At 40.0% G+C, this 19,592-nt stretch overlaps 1 protein-coding gene across 3 annotated transcripts in view; it reads right to left on the bottom strand.

The window, feature by feature from the left end:
* Window positions 1-5,866: 5,866 nt before the first annotated feature.
* The window catches only part of SH3KBP1 (SH3 domain containing kinase binding protein 1), a 186,165-nt gene continuing 172,439 nt past the window's right edge, over window positions 5,867-19,592 (bottom strand). For 2 of the 3 annotated variants that reach the window (XM_031061203.1, XM_031061204.1), the window contains exons 13-17: window positions 14,405-14,514; window positions 12,963-13,088; window positions 9,727-9,998; window positions 8,270-8,333; window positions 5,867-6,924 (exon numbers count right to left, since the gene is read on the bottom strand). In XM_031061203.1, coding sequence (XP_030917063.1) covers window positions 6,883-6,924; window positions 8,270-8,333; window positions 9,727-9,998; window positions 12,963-13,088; window positions 14,405-14,514 — 614 coding nt within the window. In that variant the 3' untranslated portion in view covers window positions 5,867-6,882. Of the gene's footprint in view, window positions 6,925-8,269; window positions 8,334-9,722; window positions 9,999-12,962; window positions 13,089-14,404; window positions 14,515-19,592 lie in introns of all 3 variants that reach the window. The other variant, XR_004082289.1, reaches the window with a different exon arrangement.

Below are 19,592 nucleotides of genomic sequence, written 5' to 3'. Positions count from 1 at the left end.
TAGAAGTAAGATTTCTGGAAGCAGTAGTAAAAGGTATCCTTTTTATTACTGCACGGACTTTTTTCCTCTAGAAGTTTAAATCCAGTTGTAAAACTGTGAATTATTTCAGTTTTGCGCGGGAGAGTTCTCAGCTATTCACACAGAAACAAAGAAGTAGAAAATCAGGTTAGTACTTTGGCACACACAACATGTAGGACAAACATCAGGTACTCTTTCTTATATCCCCAAATGGAAAGACCAACAGGTTGCAGATTTCCTTATGACACACACACTGCTGCAGCATAAAACCAAGCTGAGGAGAGCCCCATTTGCTTTCTGTTTAACAGAAAGAGGCATAGCACATCTTGGTCCAGCCTACAAAATTACTCCAGCCAGAGCCTGCAGAAGGCAACCAGCTCACCTGAGCAGCATCAGCACTTTCATTTAGGCAGAGGCTGTGGGCTGTGTCCTTAAGTGGGCAGTTCCTCTTCTCTGTGTCACAGGGCTACTGGGACATACATTTCTAGAGCAGGAAGGCGTCAGATTTGGGACAAGAGGAAATTTAGAGTCTGAGATTGCTCCTTTTTATAATTATGCAGGGGAAGGCTGAGAAAGCATAAGGCCTGAGTCAGAGCACACAGAAGGTGAGTGAAAATGGAGATAGGAGAATTCAGGCTTACCCCAGACTTGCACCCAGCAGGAGAGGGTATACTGGTGACATCTGGGAGTTCTGAATCAGCACTTAGACTGAATCAGCCTTATCGACTTTAATATATCTCAATTAGATCAAGTCCAATATTGAAGCCTGTAGTTATTGCAGTAATGTGACACCCTTCTTGTGTTAAGAGCTCCCCAAGTACAGGTTACAGAGCTTATTTCTGAGGTGAGCAGGTTCTTCAGGTTAGAGCATCAGTTTTCCATTCCCCTGATATCAGTGACACACCAGGCCCAGCTGTGTTATCATGGCTCAAACAACCTGCACCTCCCACAAGAAACATGCCAAACATTAATGAGTAAGCCTTCTCCAGCCAGCACTGCTTTTGCTGGGGTCTCAAAATTTACATCATGCCTCCCCCTACCTAGTACTTTTATTTGCTAAAAAGCTGCATCTGTGCTTCCAACAGTAAATTTGTCTGAGCTCAGTAGATTTGGCTCTTTGAATCCAGAGCAGCCAAATTATCTAGCAGTAGCAATTTCCATGCAGGTGCACCTTCTTTTCTACTTACCCTGCATTAGCTGCTGTTCTCAGTTTGGTGCTCTGTTCTAGGAGAAAGAGCATGGTGCACAGATTGTGTGATTGAGCTTTCTCCTTTACCTGGTGTGTCCTTTACAATGAAAACCATCCCTAGAAGGGGGTGAACCCAGATAACTGGTGATCCTGTGGCAGGGACAGCTGCCCAGCTTAGTTTTCACTAGCTCTAAGCCCAAGAAGTATTTTCACAAAATCCCAAACTCTTCATTGCTGTTACCTGAGGAGGTGAAGAGCAGCCTGATGGGCCCTTTTGCTAAAAGGATGTTTGCTGTTCAGCAGCTGGATGAAGGACATAGGGAAGGGTTGTTGTACCAAGGAATATAATCTCCCATACCAATTGAAAATGCTGGGTCTGGACTCAGTGAAGTGAAGAGGTTTTACCAGAGACGGTTTCGAGAACAGATGTTTCTTTAATGTCTTGATATTCAAAATTGGTTTTGAAGTCTGCTCATTCTTATCTAATTTGCTTTGGAGCTCTAATTTTCAAGGTTTCTCCTTCAAGAAACAGCCTATTAGATGTTTTAAGGTCATACTGATAAATGCCAATTTTGTTTTCCCGTGAATATCATCAGCTATATTCTCCAGTTGCTTTTCCTACATGAAAAAAAGGAAGATAACAGAGTTCGAAACCTGCTTATCCAAGGGGGCTGAGAGAGATTGGTAGGCCCTGCCTCTCTATTGTGACCTTTACAATGTGTCAGGGCAATTTAATATATTGATTTGTCTAGAATTAATTATCTTGCTAAAATATACTAATCACTCTAGTTTTTAGGGTAACAATTCAATTTTTAAAAATTTACATCTTAAATTTTTCATCCTAGAGTGCTAACGCATTTAAAAATACATTTTAATTTCTAATACTTTAAATAAAATTTCACAGGAGCATGAGGCCATTTTGTTAGTTCAGCTGTTTGCACTCCAGCCCCTCACACTGTTCAGTAGTGGAACTGTGAGCACTTCAAGGGGCAACTCAGCTGCATCATTGGCTCAAGAAAAGCCTGACTGAGACAGCATAAAGAAAGTCTCTCAAGCATCTCTTCCTGGGGCTGCCTGTGGTTTAGACTCACCACCTCTAAAAGTCTGTGTCTGCATTGGGTTGGAAACATCTTCATTAAAAGAGAGAACACCAAACAGCAACGTGTGGAGTGGATGCAATAACCTTTGTTCCCTGAGTCACAAGCAGAGAGGAGGATGGCCCAGAGCCATTTCCTGGCTGGCACAGGGCTGGTGACACAGGGCTGGCGGCACTAAGGCTGCTCATTCCTGGCACACACTCAGCACCGCAGCTTCCTGCTGGCATTTGAATGGTGTCTTTTTCTTCCTCAGTTACTCTTTTCCAGGCTGGGAAGTGCATCCTCTCACCTTCAGGTGTGGTGACCTAAAGAAGTTGGTTATTTTCCAAAGGCAGGGAATGGCTGGAGTGGGGAGGCTGCAGCTCAGGAGGAGGGAAGCAGCTGCAGGAAGCTGGGAGTGAACAGGCCAGGTCACACACAACCAGCTGCTAATTCCTAGGCCAGCTCCAGAGTCAGCTGAGGCAAAAGGTGCCAAGCAAAATCTAAGTTCTGGCTGAAGAGTATTAATAACCATGGAGACAATTACCCAATGTTTTGTGGGTGGAATTCAACTCCACCTCTTCTGGGTCTTTTTAACTTATGGATTGCCATGAACAGAAGTCAATGCTTGGAGGACCCTGTCCTTGCCAAAGCCTATTGGAATTGCTGGTGCCCAGCAGCACTGCCACCCTCACACAGTTGAAAAGCCTCCTCAGTGCCAAATTGTAAAGTAGCTGTTTCTACTTTAAACAAAAATCCTGCCTGCTTTCGAACAAAAATCCTCTACTGTGTGTAAGGTATCATCTTTGTCACCAGCTTTCACACTTTCCTCATCAATGCACTTCTGTCCAGTTTCCAGCCCCAGGGTCCTTATTCAGAGGAGACACAGACATTGGAGTCCTCACCTTTTCCAGGCCCTGCAGAGACTGCTGATCGTTCCTGGAAGCAGGAGCATTGCCCATCACCCCACCCAGCCACACTCTCTCCTTGCCTTGTGGTGCTTGGTGTTTATGGGACCCATGAACTGCAGAATCCCCAACCACAGCCCCCTGCTCCCAAAGCAGGCCCCTGGGGCATAAACATCCCAGACAGACGCTGCAAGTGTCAGCACAGATGTGCTGTGGCATGGCCAGGGAAAGCACAGGAACACCAGACACCTTTGGTCACACCAGCCCTGCAGCAGCAAAGCCCCAGGGCTGTCAGTGCCGCAGGCTCCACGCACGGGATGCGCAGGGAAGCAGCCGCCCCTGCAGCCAGACAGCCTGCGAGAGGGGAGCAGGGGACAGGGGCCTGCTCACACCCCAGTCAGCTCCACAAGAGGAGGGAAAGGGTTCTGTAACTTCAGCAGAGCACGAACTTCTGAGGGTGTTTCACAGCGCTGTCTCACCTTGTTTCATACATGCAAATTTCAGTCCTGTCTGTCACAGAGCGTAGCGCTCATGGACATTTCATACACAAATTAACTCATAAAAATTACTGCATAGAGTTGAGTTCAGTCCTTTGACCTGTTAGCATAACAGAAAATTCATCTGAACCTTTTGCTCATTCACAAATGAATTAATAAGAAAACCACAGAAGATGAAATTTAAAATACTCTTTTGAGTATTTGCCATCTTACTTCCATGTAGAACTTCTTAAAGTTCTAAGTGCTATGATCTCACATTAAGAAATACTTGCTTCTTTTAGAATTTTAAAACTAAAAAGAGAACATAAAACTGTTTTCTTAATAACCAAAAATTTACCGAATCAAGAATTTGGATATTATCATCCAAAAGTATGAGCCTGACTTCTACACATAAACAGAAGTCTGCTACAGGAATGGTATGTGCATGTTAATGAAAAGTCATTTTACACAACTCTTCAAACAACAAGATTTAATCATTTTCACAGCAAAATCGCTTTGTACCTCACCAGTGTTTTCTGATTTTTTTAAAATATAAAACTGAACACTTTTAAAAGTAGCAGTTTATATCCACACGTTTTATGCATATTTGATATTCTTTAGAAAGGGAAAATCCGTGTCTTATGTGAAATACTTTGTATTATTATAATGAAATGCAGCAAGAAGAACTTGTATTTCTACAGTGTCCTCTCCCAGAAAAACCAACTTGCAAAGCAAAGCATTTTCACAAATCCTTATTTAACCATCTTCTACAAAGCACGGTTTTTTGGACTTCTAACTTAGATTTGTAAAATGACAAGTTATCGTGTCAACAGGAGGGAAAAAAAAAGTTTTTTTCTTTTGGAATCTAGTTCCAAATCCAGACTTTCATTTTCGAAAGATGGAACACTTATATGTGTATATATATGTATATATATATATATATATATATATATATATATATATATATATATATATATATATATATATATATATATATATATATATATATATATATATATATATATATATATATATATATATATATATATATATATATATATATATATATATATATATATATATAAATATATATATATATATATTTCTTTCTGAGGCACAGCTCAGGAATCAATACTTAATTTATCACAGATACAGCAGTTTATCTCTTTCCAGGAAATTAGGAATCCAGAGCAGTTAATTCCTGGATAAATACAGCAAATGTATAACTACAAACCCAAACAGAATTCTTGTTTCTTATCCCTTCATTTCCTTCTGTTCTCCTAACTCTGCTACTAACTTTACAAAAACCATGGAAGTAATGTAGAAATCCTTATTGCTGGAAAGCTATGGCAGGACTCTCATTCTTTGTACAAAAATATTTTAATGTAGATATTTAGAAATGTTACATAGGAGCATTTCAGTGATAAAATATTTTATTAGTGTTTCTGTTTGAGTACATTGAGCGATGTATTGTGACTTTTAAAAAAATTCTCAATTTTCACTACCCTATCTTTAAATCTCAGACACCACTGTTACAATAAAAGCAGATGCTTTGGAAGAAAAAATCATCCCAACAGTAAGGTTCTGTACTGCCAACTGAGACCCGTAAAGCCAGATTCGGGTATGGTGGAGTGTGTATTTTATATATTTGTGCATATCAGAAAGATTATGGGAACTCTGCCAACCATATGTGAATGTGACCAGCCAACTTCATACTGCATCTCACCCAGCTCCTGGCAGGCAGGGGGGTTCATGTTGATACAGGGTGTGCTGCTGGAGCCAGCTCTGGCATTTGATGGGATCACAAGTACATCCTTTGTGTGTGGGGTTTTGTTACTTGGAAGTATCACCGGCATCACTTACCCACTCACTCCATGCTATGCAAAAATATCTGTTATTTAAACACTTTTTAAACTTAACAGAGATTGCTGACAAGATATGAGATACTCTGTGGTTAGTTAAGAACATATGAAACCACAACCAGGAAAATATGAAATTTTGAAAGAATGAAAGCAAACAGAGAAACTGAAGTAAGCATCTGGTTCAACAAAATGTTGAGAAGACAGTCCTGCTGCAAAAGGAGGACTATGAAGTGTATCAGTCTGTAAGTGTACAATATTATGTAGCAAACAATACTGCATCAACAGCAAATGAAACACTGTCACACGACAGAGAACCTCGTGCATGAAATAATACAACTTTTTATTCATGTTTTATAGATTACTTTTATTTATTTTTGCTTTAATAATGCATATTCTGTTCACTCTGTGCAAAATTGGGGACAGAGGTGGGTGTTTAAATCATCTAATGAAAATCAAGCGGAGATGAACATTCAGGTTGAGGGAGAGGCCTATCCAAACCAGGAAAGCTAAAAAGCCACAGCTGCTCAAGACAAAGCTGCTCTCAGCTGTGCCCTTTTGTCCTGCCAGCTGGCACAAACGTGCTCTCCTGACCCAGCAGCTGAGCACTGGGAAGGTGACCTCTGCCAGACACCGGGGACAGGAGGACACTGGGGACAGGAGTTGTGGTGGCTACATAGGGAGACCTGGCCTCAACCGGCTCCAGTCAGTGTGTGGCAAAGAAAGGCACAAATCATTGCAAAGACCAGACTTCTGTTGGTTTGTTTCCTTCTTGTAAATGCATTACTGTACACAATGTAAGTTTAAGTTGTAGGGGATCTGGGGACAAAAAATTGCATATTTAACAGAACTTAAAACCATAACGAAAAGTAGGCTGTTCAATCTCAAAGCAAAAATAATCCCTTCAGCCCCAACATTAACATTCATTCCTGGCTATATGAAGTACAAACATCTTAAAATCTGTGACAAAAGACAATTAAAAACCGAAAGTCAAAATCATAAAGCTTGTAAACAGATAATCTGAAATACACTTTATTTATGGAAAAATATCATCAAAATAGTACCACTATGGACTAAACTGCCTGAGTTTTCATTTCACCTAGGATCTTGAAGTAGAGAGCCTTTAGCACAAGAAGATCAATTTCAGTCACAACTAGCGCCGCACAGCACGGCTTTGGGTAGAAATTTTGTTCTTGTTGGTATTTTTGTTGTGCTATCAAAAACTGTTGTGCTAATCCTTCAAATAAAGGGATGTTGAGGCAATTCTTAAATCATTTGGCACAAAGTTATTTTGGCTGGGGCATAAATTTGAGTCTCAGTCATGAAGAATAATGCAACATTCCATCTATCAAGTATTCACTTTGATTGAAGAGCTTTCTTTATGTCATTAACTTCCATCTAAAAATAAAGAGAACAAAAAGTATTTGATTAAATTAGATGATTTAGCAAACTGAGGCATAGTTGGTGCCACTTGAAAAGCACGTTCCCTCTTGTCCACAGGTGTCAGCTACAGGTTTTACACCACTCTTATTTCCACAGATTTCACAAATTGAGGTACTTCTCAACTGTATAAGATGACCATTCACAGCCTCCTCTCTCAGATCATGACAAGTACAGTCATTGAATGTACTGCAAGACCTTTCAATCTCTTTAAATTACAACTTTTACAAGCCGCACAGCTCACTGCCTGGCATTACTGCAGAATGTGTATGCACCAGCAGCTGCACTTGCAGCCAGCATGGTGGTTGCCTTCTACAACCATCAAGCCTGTGCCCAGGCATCTTAAAGGCTCTGAAGGTTTACAGCCATGCTTTAAAAGGATTTGGCTGAAACCATCAGCAGCCTCAGTTGTACACTTGGTCCCTCTGACAGACACTGGAAACCCTAAGGCAGGGGTCCTGGATTTATTCAAACCCACCTGTTTCAGCCTGTGAGCAACTGCACCATCATCAAGGCAGTCTTTAATATGTGGACTGAGAGTTGTGCTCCTGCATGTCTATCAGAGCACTCTGAAACTAAGGCTACCATTTTTTGTTAACTCTTATCTTCATGTAAAGCTAATAATGCCATGTTATCTAGCATCTAAACATTTACCAGTATAAGCAACATTTGAACTGGAGTAAAAGCATCCAGCTATAAGATCATAATTATAAACTCATTAGTGCAGGGCATAAAGATGTAAAGTTATCTCTGGATAACTCTGAATAGTCTGACCTGATAGACTAAATCAACAGTGGTTATTGAAAATGTTCCCTAGGTTTTATCTGAATAAATTTCAGTTTAAGCTGAACAAGAATTGTGTATTATTAGAAGCCATGTTGCTATGTGGTTGGACACATAAAGTCCTTTAAGCAGCCCTGAAGCATTGACATTGAGGATCCCCAGTTCTGCTACCCTTTGCCATGTTCCCATGTGTTTTACAGAGACGGAACAGTCCAGTGAAATTACCATTCAATTTTCTATCCCTAGTTTGAAGTACAGTTGCCCTATACCATAAAAATATAAAATATAATTGATACCAAACCACTTCAAGTACACGGAATAGTAGAGTACAGCACAGCATAGATTAGAATGGAGTAATTTTGGTTGGAAGGAGCATATAATGACCCTTCAGTCCATCTGCCTGACCAAGTTAAAGCATGCTGTTAAGGTCATTTTTTAAATCATTCTCCAAACCCCCAAAAAGCAGGGGGCTAAATCAAACCTGACAACACATCCCCAACATTAAAAATAATTCAAGTACCTGCAACCGTAGACGGATCTTCTTTTCTTCATCCAACTCAGAGAGCAACTGTTTAATCTCTTTTCTGTTAAAAGAAAGCAAAAGAAGCTTGGGATGGAAATGACCACACTAGTAAAATACAAAAGATTATATCTTGGAGACATATTTACCCCACTTCACTAGTTTGTTTTGTTTTTTTTTTCTCTCAACATCTAATTGAAGTCAGCATACTCTTGCATACTCCAGGCTATGGTAGAGAGAAGTAAAACTCACTATAGGACAGTACCCCACCCATCCCACATGGCTAATGAGTAATGCCTCCTAACAGCCCTGCATCCACAGGCTTTGCTCTGGCCTAGCTGTATCAACAATGTATCAGCACCCAGTTGCCTTTTTCCAGACAAAATGGAGATGTATTGACTGATGGTGAGTTATAGGAACTGGTAACACAAATCCTGCCCATCCTATCACATACTTCAGCCACTTAAAAGCTGTTTACGCCAGCAATACAAGGTAACCTCCAACTTAATTCATAAGATTTAATGATCCCAAATATGGATTTTCTGCCATTCTTCTTTGTTGGGAAAGGGAACATAGCTATAAGGAGCAGACATGTTCTCATGTTCCCACTGAGTGATCTCACCTTAGGACAGATACCAGTAGGTGGAAGCTGCCCTTGCAAGAAGGGCCGGGGAGACCAGAGGAGCAGGGTCAGCCTGAGAGGCGAGGCCGTGGGGCTTGCTGGCTACATCCAGCTTGAACCATGCCCTCCCGCATCTTCTCCCAAACTCCGCACACCTCTGTTCCGCCACAGGCTCTGCACGCTGCTTGCCCTTTTCTTTTTCCTGCCTGGGCTACACACAACTGACAATGTAAGTGAAGGTTTAGCTTCCAAAGCATTCAATAGTCTCAGGAACATCAAAAGTTACATGCCAGCCCCGGTTTCTCCTAAGAAATGAGCAACTTAAAGAAAACAAAGGTGCCCAAAACTAAAATAGTAAGATTCAAGGCCATAAACACAAAGGCCTTCAGAGGACCTAGTCACAATTTGAGTAACATGAGCTTCCTGGGAAAATGTGCTAACAGTCAAATAACAAATCAATTTAATAACTTTAGGAGCTTGTAGCAATTTGTACTACAACTATAACAAATGCACCCCTTTTATTATGATCAATGCACATGAGTTCCCAGATAGTTATTGACAAATAAACGAAAATTCACTGCTTATAGCTTGCTAGTTAACTTTTTTAATGCCCCGTAAACATCTACTTGTGTCATAACACAGGTAAAAAAAGGTGGTGGATGGTGCAGGTCTTTTTTGTGGAGGTTCTCCTGAACATGTTCTGTCACATGAAAATCACAAACACATATGCCAGCTGTGCAGAGTAATATCTATGAAGGCAAACTCAATCAGAAACTGCTACCACTATGCACGAACAGATCCATCCCACCTACAGCATCCCATTGGCAGCACTTACTTTTGCTGGTCTTTCATGGTTTCAATGATGGTTCTTAGCTCCCTAATTTGTGTTCTCAGCTCTTCCAGGGCAGTCTGACCTTGGCTCAAGTGCTCAGTCTTTGGCTTTCCTTCAGTACCAAACAGGGATGGGGAATTTGACCTGTGGCCTGTTGTTCCCATAGCAATTGAGTGAAATCCAGGTGATGGTGAAGGGGATAGTGATGGTTGTACATTAGTGCCACTAGCCAGACCTCCTGGTTTTGGAGGCAAGGAAGTTTTGTTATCAGACACCTGCAACAAAAAGAGTAACATTTAACGTCTGCAGAAAGCTTTATGAAAATCAAACCTCTAACCAATGCTAAATATTTAGCTGCTCTTCAGTAATGCTGAAATTCCAACAGTCAGACATGGACAGTCTTGGCAAAAGCATGATAAATATAGTGATTAGTCATCATCTCTGTATGTGTGTTTCAGAGGGGGTCTAGTTGTGATGCAAAAGTTCAGCAACAGCATTTCCAAGATCTCAGACCTAGCAGTGAATTAAACCAGGGACATATGCTCAGTGTTTCTCTCAGATGTTTGTGAGAGCATATTTCCATCCATGGATGTCTCCCACAGAGCACAAAACCACGTGGCCAAGAATCCAAATTATATTTTTTGTAAATTAAATTCATAATTTCCCACCAACTATTGAAGGAATCTTCCAAGTTTTTTCAAAAATTAAAAAATGTACTACATGTCCCCCCTAGCATTATGAAAATAGAAAAATATTCATTAGATTCACTTGTTGGTATGACATATATAGAAAAAAAAATCCCATGGCTTCAAAATGATATTAATAATAAATAAATGTAGTATACTGTACTCTGTTAATCAAAGCTTCCATGAATCCCCATAACTACCAATAGCTCTTTATTCCTCCAGGAACTTGACAGAAAAACACACTATTAATCTATAGCCCTGGAATCATGTGGTTCAGTAAAAAGGATTCCATGCTTCTTAACTGTGACCCAGTGCTCTAGTTATTAGACAAGCCTCTACTCATATATGCTGCATAAAGTAATATATGTATATAATGTGATATAAAATTTTATACTTATTAGACAATTAAAAAATCTGCAGTTTACTAACCATACATGACCATCTACTTCACTGCATTCAGAGAGCAGTGTACAAGCACGGGTATCACAATGGCAAGTGAAGGGGATCTTTGCACTGTTATTTGGCAGTGCTGTGTGTGCATTACATGACAGCTACCAAGCACGTTTGAAAATCTGATTTGGACAAGAGTAAGAAAAAAGCTCTAGGCAACCTTCCAACTCTCTTTGAAAAAGAGATATTGAAGTTGAATGGTAAATAGGGCAAAATACTGAGAAAATATGGTATGGAAATGGAAGGAGACACTGTAAGTGAGGATTTGGGATTGGCAGGGTGGCATTAGCTGAACAAAGTAATTGAGAGAAAAGTTAGTGGTGAGATGAAGATCAGGAAAAATAATGACGGGGAGAGAAAAGCAGGATCCACCAAGTTGTGCAAAAAACAGTCTTCCCTACTATACTGTTGTAATGTTAGGTCATACAACCATGATTGAGCACAGAACCTGGTCTGGGAAAACACTGGATTCAAGAAGTGTTCTGCACAAAAACCAAGTCTGACCATTAATATAAACAAAAATGGGATTACAATCACAAGAAAGCTGAATCACTCTTGTGCCTTGAAAACTTGACTCAATGACCTGAATAGTATTCTTTTAACATTTTATCAATTAGTTTGTGTATCTGGGTTGGAAGGCACCTTACAGGTCACCCAGTTCCAATCTCCCTGCCATGGAAAGGGGCACCTTTCACTAGACCAGGTGCTCCACGTCCCATCCAGCCTGTTCTTAAACATTTCCAGGGATGGGGCATACACAACTTTGCTGTTTTGGCACCCATTCCAGTGCCTTGCCAACCTCACAGTAAAGAAATTTTTTCTTAACATCTAATCTCTAAACCTACCCTCTTTCAGTTTGAAACCATTCCATCATCCTCTCCTATCACTCCATGCTTTTGTAAATAGTCCCTCTCCATCTTTCTTGTCAGCTCCCTTCAGGTACTGAAAGGCCACAATTAGGTCATCTCAAAACCTCCCCTCTTCCAAGCTGAACAAACCCAGCTCTCTCAGCCTTTCCTCACAGGAGAGGTGCTCCATCCCTCTGATCACCTCTGTGGCCCCCTCTGGACTTGCTCCAACAGGGCCATGTCCTTCCTGTGCTGGAGACCCCAGAGCTGGATGTAGAAGTCCAGATGGGGTCTCAGCAGAGCAGAGTGAGTTGTGAGTAATATGTACCTATAAGCAGATCTTTCATGGATAATAACTCCATATATCAGTAGGTGAAAGTTTCCTTTGGACTGAAATGTCAGGCCGAGTTCAAATCTGGAGCAGGCAAGCAAGGCACAACTGGAGTCATTGATCTGAGCATCTTATTCCAGAGCTTAACTGGCTATCAACATTAAAGCCTCAAGTAGCTGCTTTCTAACAGCAGCCATCTCATTTTACAGGAACAACAACTACAGTGCTGTCATATAACTTAGAAATGTTGGCCCAGCAGTATTCCTGGGTGCAAGTGCTCCCAGAAGAGGGAGCTACATAGCAAAACATTATCCTTATAACTCGATCACAGAAGTGCAAGACTTCGTCTTTCAAATACTTGTTAAACTATTAGAATGTAGTATTTTTATTATTAAAGGTATCCTTATGTACTAAAAAAGAGTTCCAACCTTTGAAGCCTGAACTACACACTCCTTTTGTAATATTGATTGAGCTATTGTCTACCAATATACAGTAAGAATGGCACAAGCCTATAAAATGAATACAATTATACCAGTGTAAAAAGTGATTATATTTGCAAATTTAAATTCAAATTTAAATATTTTCTCTGCTCACAGAATCTTCTAATGTAAACTCAATTTAACATTGCAAAAAGACAGCGTCTTTGTTTCTAAAATTTATTTCTCAGCCTCTCTGATTCTGTAAAATGCATTTACACAAGAAGGATTTTTTCACAGTATGGTTATTTGACACATTTAACTGTGCAATTCACTTTGGACCTGCCTTTCAAGCACAGAACAATCTTAGTAACCTTTATCATTTTAAGCTTCTTTAAGTGGGCAGTTACCAGGTGACTGATGAATTAAACTTTAAATATTTCAGTACTGCTTTAAAAAAAGAAGATGCATGTGATAAGGTTAAGCAGAGGCATGCCAATTAACTTACTTGTGATATTGTAACAGTTCTTGATTTCCTTGACACTTCAAGAGTTTTGTGAGTAATGGAAACATGTTCTTCCTTCTCATCTTCAGGACTTGGTGAGTCAAAGAAATCAGGGCTTGAAAGGGATGACTATATAGACAAACACACACCACAAAAGAAGAAAAAGAAAAGCACAGATATTTTCATTGTACAAGAACTTTTTTAGCTATAATTTTCAAAGTAACAATACTTAAAATAAGGACGCTTTGTCCCCCTACTCCCCCTTTTCTGCATCTTATTTTCAAAGCTAGACTGCTTTCAAAGCATTCAAGAAATAAGGTATGCTTATGAGTTGAGTTCAGCATCAATTTACAGCTTTGCACTGCATGATATCACAAGATGCAAGCAGGCTCCTGTCCCAGGCAGGATGCTGAGGGCTGTTCCCTGGGGATGCCAGCTCTGTCACAATGCCAGCTCTGTCACCAGGGTGGCTCTGCTGTGGCTCTGCTCAGAGCAGGTCTCACCCTGCTGCTCCCAGAGCCCCAGCCACTGCCAGGGCACGGTGCTGGCACTGCAGGGCTGCCTTGGGCACAGCCCAAGGTAAAGGCACAAAAGGGGAGGGTTCTTTCCACCCCTGTTCCTTTCCTCATAGATGTGACAGGGGAAGGAGAACCTCTATACTGCTCTTATATATTTCTCTACTTATGACAGCAGTCATTTTTGAAAGCATTCTCTTTTTTGAGTTCTATTAGTTTCACAATAATCCTTTTTGCTTCCTTCCACTTTGTTTTTCTTCAGCAACATGGACCCAGGTAACCATCAGTAGTTGCTCTCATTCTGATATTCCAGAACACAAAAAGCATGGAAACAAACAAACCCCAAACCCCAGAGAAGAAGACATTGAAAAGCTAAGCAGTGGTTTCCAAAGTATTATGAGACCAACTTGTCTAAAGATAGATATTAGAGAGTGAAATTTAAATCACCCTTGTATTTACAACTGTGACCTTAATGAGAAGAAACACATGATAGCTCAGGGAGGGCTGTTGAACACTGAATGGTCTATTTGTCCTCAAAATCTGGTAAATGTCTGCAAGAAACCAAGAGAAATGCTTCTTTTGGGAAACATTTTAAAAATCCTCAGTATTTCACACAAATTAGTCTATTCCAAAGATTTTTATAAGGGATTTTTCTGGGCTCAGTCATGTCTGGCAAGGAACACTTGGCAGCACCCAGATAAGGGGGTATAAACCTTAGAAGGAAGGGAATGTTTTAAACATCAGTATTCAAAACACTGGAAGCCTTTTGACAGTAATTTTCCCGATCTGCATCTCTCTGCCTCATTGTACATGTGAAGGAATGGCTGGGTAAAAGTAGTAAAAACATCAAGGAACACAAGTAGGAGGGGGGGGAAATTCAGAAAAAATATTTTTAAAAATAGTTTTTAAAGAAAAGGAAAATTAACTTACAGATGTGAGAGACTGGGAGGGTGGTCGCCTGCCAGTAGCTTTTGGTCTGGTTGTAGTTGGATGATTAAGCTTCTCAGCAATTGGTATTACAGAATCAAAACCTTCCAAGTCTTAAAAATAAAATAGAATCGATTTGGTTTTCTGGCAACTGTCTTCAAAGGGAAAGAATCACATTTTTTTCTAATTTCAAAGAAATGAAATCCCATTTTCCCCACTTTGTCACAGTGTTCTGCACATATTTAGCCACCATGATGGCACCAAAAAAACCTGGAAGTCAAAGGCAGCTGTAATCCAGTCACCCTTGCCAAGAACAATTGCCCTTCCATCTCAAACACAATAAAGCAGAGGGGGGACGTGTAGAGGAGCCTTTGGCTTTGTTTTCAGCATAGTGAAAGCTAAATGACATCATGGCTTCTACGGCATGGAATAAACAGTTTCAAAATTTCCATCTGGCTACTGAAGGGGTTAGTAATTTTTTTTCCTGAATAACTGGAGACATAAGACTTTGCACACATTGTCTCAGGAACTGTACTGTCAGCTCTGCATTGCAGTAATTGCTCAGGAGAATGCAGAATGAGAATGATCAAGCTGGAAGTGATCTGCAGGTTCCTGGACAGCTGCAGCTGGAGGCACCATGGTTTCCAGTCACTGCAGGTGAGAGGACTGTCTCCCTTCAGTAGCCCAGAGGCTGTGGTAAGTAAAAGCTCTAACAGGCTCCTGAAGCTGTACAGAGTCCAGGGAAAGCAGGTCTGCTTGAATGCTGTACCAACCATCTCCATGGCCAGTGAAAAGCTCTGGGAAAGTGTTTACTGAATCCAGCCACAGGGTAGCATGTTTACGTGAAAGAAAGATGTGCAGGCTCAAGGAATACCACAGCTCATGATCACATGGATAAATCAAATGGCTTAATACCATTCATCTATTTTTATGGGTTGTATCAGTTTCACTCACCTTCATTTCAAAATGCCCTACAGCATATGTTGAGCAGGAAGAAGTTAGAAAACACACAAGAGGTACTTTAGACAAGATAAATCAAAATTCTTCAAAATTACTTTCAGATATTAATCAAATATAGGAATGATATTCATTATTCAGAGACTATTTTTCATTACACACATGTAGGAAAAATAGCTTTTAATTAATAGTTCTATATATTAGGCACTTAATTTTCCAAATATTACAGAACAATAAATCTCTGAAGATCCAGTTTTGTTGTCATATTACTACCAACCATTGTACAAAATTATGCAATGGAAAAACAAATTAATTCATGGGCCTGTGCAATAAACTATATGCACTGAAAGACATTTAAATTTATTCCAAGTTCTCATGATTTGTCAGCTAGAAAGTAAATGGGATTGTAGCTTCCTTATTCAGCAATATCCTTCCATCTCCAAGAGATTAAAAAAAAAAGAAATAGCTCTTTCAATAGCCCTGAAATAGTCTAAGGTTATTCACCTCCAAATGCTACTCTATTTTTGGAGTGACTCTTCCTATATATAACCAGTGACCCCACTGTCCTCTACCATGTGTTTTTGTCATTGCTTTTGCTATTGACTGTTGCAGCCTGTGTGCAAAGGTAGGTCACCCACCCAGTCTGTCAGGGGGATTTTGGCAATCTGAAGCCTCAATTGTACCCAACACGTCAGGTGAGGCCACAGTGCTTTAAAAGTTAAAATGAGCTAATTTTAGCAGATTGCACAAAACCTTTATGGAGTATTACAGAACTTCAGGGTTTCGGGAGAGCAGAAGCAGAAGGAAAAATTTGTTTTCTGGGAAAAAAAATAGCAAGCAACTATAAGAGCTGGTTTCTATTAATATCCAGTTTTAAGCTGACCCATAAGATAGCCAAATGAGTTAAGATCACAAAGCAAATCAGTAATCAATATATTAACATATTGTCTAACTTTAATCTTCACTACTGAGTTACTTTGCTAAATGGCACAGCAAAATGTAATACCATCAAAAATATACACTCTAAATGGGTCACATGAGCAGAAATGGAGGCTGAAGCAATCCTTCCATTTGCCCCAGCCACTCTCTCCTGTTTTACTGTTTTTACTATTTTTTTTCCTGAGCAAGCTTTAATCCAGCTCATTTTTCAGTGGCATGTGCCAAGCCATGCAAACACTTGCACTGAAGGAAGGATCAGTTACCAGTACCACAGGACTGATTCAAGCTGCCCAAACTGAGGGGAAGAGCACACTTCTGCTTTGGGGGCAGGAAACTGGCTGAAGTTATTCTGCAGCCTAGGAAAGCTGTGGTGCATGACTTCCCTCTCCCTATTTTCCACTTCTGTGGTCTACACAGGATATGAAAGGAGACTGGTGAGACGGGAGTCAGTCTCTTATCCCAGGTAAAAAGCAACAGGAGAGGAGGAAACAGCCTCAAGTTGTGCCTTGAAGTTTAGTTAGGAGAGGTTTAGATTGGATACTAGGAAAAATGCTGTCCCTGAAAGTGTGGTCAAGCATTGGAACAGGTTGTTCTGGGAAGTGCAAGAGTCAGCTGCTCCTCAAGGTATTCAAAGAACGTGCAAATGTGGTGCTTAGAAAGATGGTTTAGTAGTGGACTTGGCAACACCATTGGTTAATGGTTGGACTCAATTATCCCAGAGGTCTTTTCCAGCTTTAAAGATTCTACAATTCTGTAAGTGCCACTGTCCCTTTCTCTGCTCTTACAAAAGGTATCTACACTCATAGGGAAAACAATCAATGAAAAAATAGTGAAGTCAATTAATTCAATGTGTTTCTTTGGCTTAAATAAACTACTAAATACCTGGAGTGCTATATTTGATCAGAATAAAATACTCAGGTTTAAACTGTAAAATGTATTGATAAACAGAAAATGTACAGATTTGCATCCTTGAGACCCAGAAGCATTTGCAGACATAATTTCCTCCATGCATTTTATAAATACAATGAAAAATGAACATTTATGTGCAAAACTTCTATTATGAAGAAATATTGTGAATCCTACATTTTTCCACTTCTAAATGCATTTTTGATAGTTAGAAAAATAAACTAAAGCAGCCTATACCTGGACTGAATTTTAAAGAGAGTAGAACAGAGGCTATAAAGGCTCCACAGGTAGTATCTGCTGCCAAACTAGTGAAATCACAGCCATTCAGTTGATACTCTGAATGAAATTCTATTAAAGTGTAATGGACAACACTTGGTACAACAATAAAATAGTAAATCCACTTCCAGCACTCTTATATGCCCTTTTTCTCTCCATTTGTCCTCCTTATTTAGTTGTTGTTCTTCCTCCCAAATCTGCTCTTCATCTAAGGCTATCACCACTTCCCACAATCATCACCTGTGGAGATAATCATTCAAGAAAATTCCCACCCAGTGAACTGGTAACAGAGCCACTCACAGAACTTCTGCCATGCTGTCATATATGCTGTGGAATCAGTAATTCACTTGTGCTGGGTATTTGATTATTTCTTGCTGGTGGAAAGCAAGGCTATATGGTTCTGACTGTATTAAACTCACTGAGGTCATTAAATGCAGGGATTTTGATTTTAGTTTGTATTTCTGCAGCTATCACAAATTGGGTGCTTAAATTTACATACTAAACAAAATGTACAGTCTTCCTGACAGGGCCCAAATAGAATTTTATTAAAGAAAAACTCCAGTCTACTGTATTCACAGCCACATTAATTGTGGTCAGCAACATCAGCATCCAGCAGACCTGGACTCTGTACTGGTCCAGCTTTTTATTTGTCTGGTAATAACAAACAGTAAGGAAGAGTCTAGTAAACATGTAGAACATAGAGGTGGCACCCACCAATTAAGTCCCTAATTAAAAAACAGTTGATATTTGTTCTACAAATAAAGAGATGCATTCATCATTATTACTATCTCACTGATCAAGCTGGAAATCCATGAAGTAATTCATGAGATGGGGAGAAAGGCATCAGAATAATTTTAATATATCAGTGTAGTACATAAGGTCTGGCTTACTGAGCAACCATATTTCCTGAATATGAAAAAATGTTAGCTCTGCAAGAATTGTTCCCTGGTATCCTTCCATGTACCTTAAGAATAGAATATTTCTCTCCATTGCTATGTTCATCTGGAAACATGGTTATTTAAAGGATGATGTTGGAATTTTTTAAAATGCCCAGATCCAGGAAAACAATTATTGAGAGAAAAAGTTCTAAACTCATTAGACTTGTACCTTCCTGGAAAATGACCTTTAGTCCCTGTCCCCAAAAGACCCCAGAAATAAAAAGTTAAGTGGTTATGCTTCCTTCCTTACCCCTCTTATTCCCATTTACTATTCTGGCATAAAATGTAGCTAGGCTTTATCTTCCATTTAGATTTTTTAGTATTTGTGCAAAATCATGTATACATTATGATGACATAATTTTTTTTTAATTAGTAGAGAGAATTCACCTTGAAAAAACTGAAATGGGAAGTGAGAGAATCAACACTTTCAGAATGCTAATGGTGAGGTTTCACAGAACAGAAATACAGCAGGACTGAAGGAAATGAGGCAAAATTGGCACTCAGTTCATTTGAAGAAGATTATGTCACAAAAGCCAGAGGTGGATTTCATTCCATAATCATCTTCAATAAGTTTAACAGGTTGACAACAGGCATGTGAAATAGTACCTATACTGTCTTTAAATGCAATAATCCTTAAAGGTCTCAAATGAGACATACACTGCAGACAAAAACTTCTGCAGTAGTGCCCATTCAATATATAGTAGAATTTTAAAAACAACTCAGTAATCTGAATGTTAGTTGGAATTTTCAGAAGACTACGATATTTTAACTACATCAAGCAACCGGATTCTGCTACTCCCTCCCTGCTGAACAGCATTGGACCCTTTGAGGAATACAGCCACCCTCCCAGCCAGGGTCCAGGCAGCCAATCTCACCCAGAATGAATCACAGGCTGTTTTCTAAGATTTGGGTAATGCAGTTTTAGGAGGACAGCTCCCTGGCTGCAAGGCTCCTCTGTTCAGGGGTGCAACAGGGATGTGCCAGGGAGGGCTGCTCACCCAGCTCTGTGCCTTGGGGTGAAACAGCCCAGCTCACCTGGCTTCCCAGGACTGTCACAGCACAGCTGCTGTGACTTTAGGACAACCTCTCCCAAAGCACCCAATTATATTCTCCCATTTCAGTCCTGACTTTTATCGCTTTAATAGCTGGATGTGGAAATGAGTTGCCATAATGAG

The sequence above is a fragment of the Geospiza fortis genome, unplaced genomic scaffold (genome assembly GCF_000277835.1).
Source record: "Geospiza fortis unplaced genomic scaffold, GeoFor_1.0 scaffold285, whole genome shotgun sequence".
NCBI classification, from domain to species: Eukaryota; Metazoa; Chordata; class Aves; order Passeriformes; family Thraupidae; genus Geospiza; species Geospiza fortis.
The sequence above is the reverse complement of the archived record's forward strand: the minus strand, read 5'-3'. Positions and strand labels throughout refer to the sequence as shown.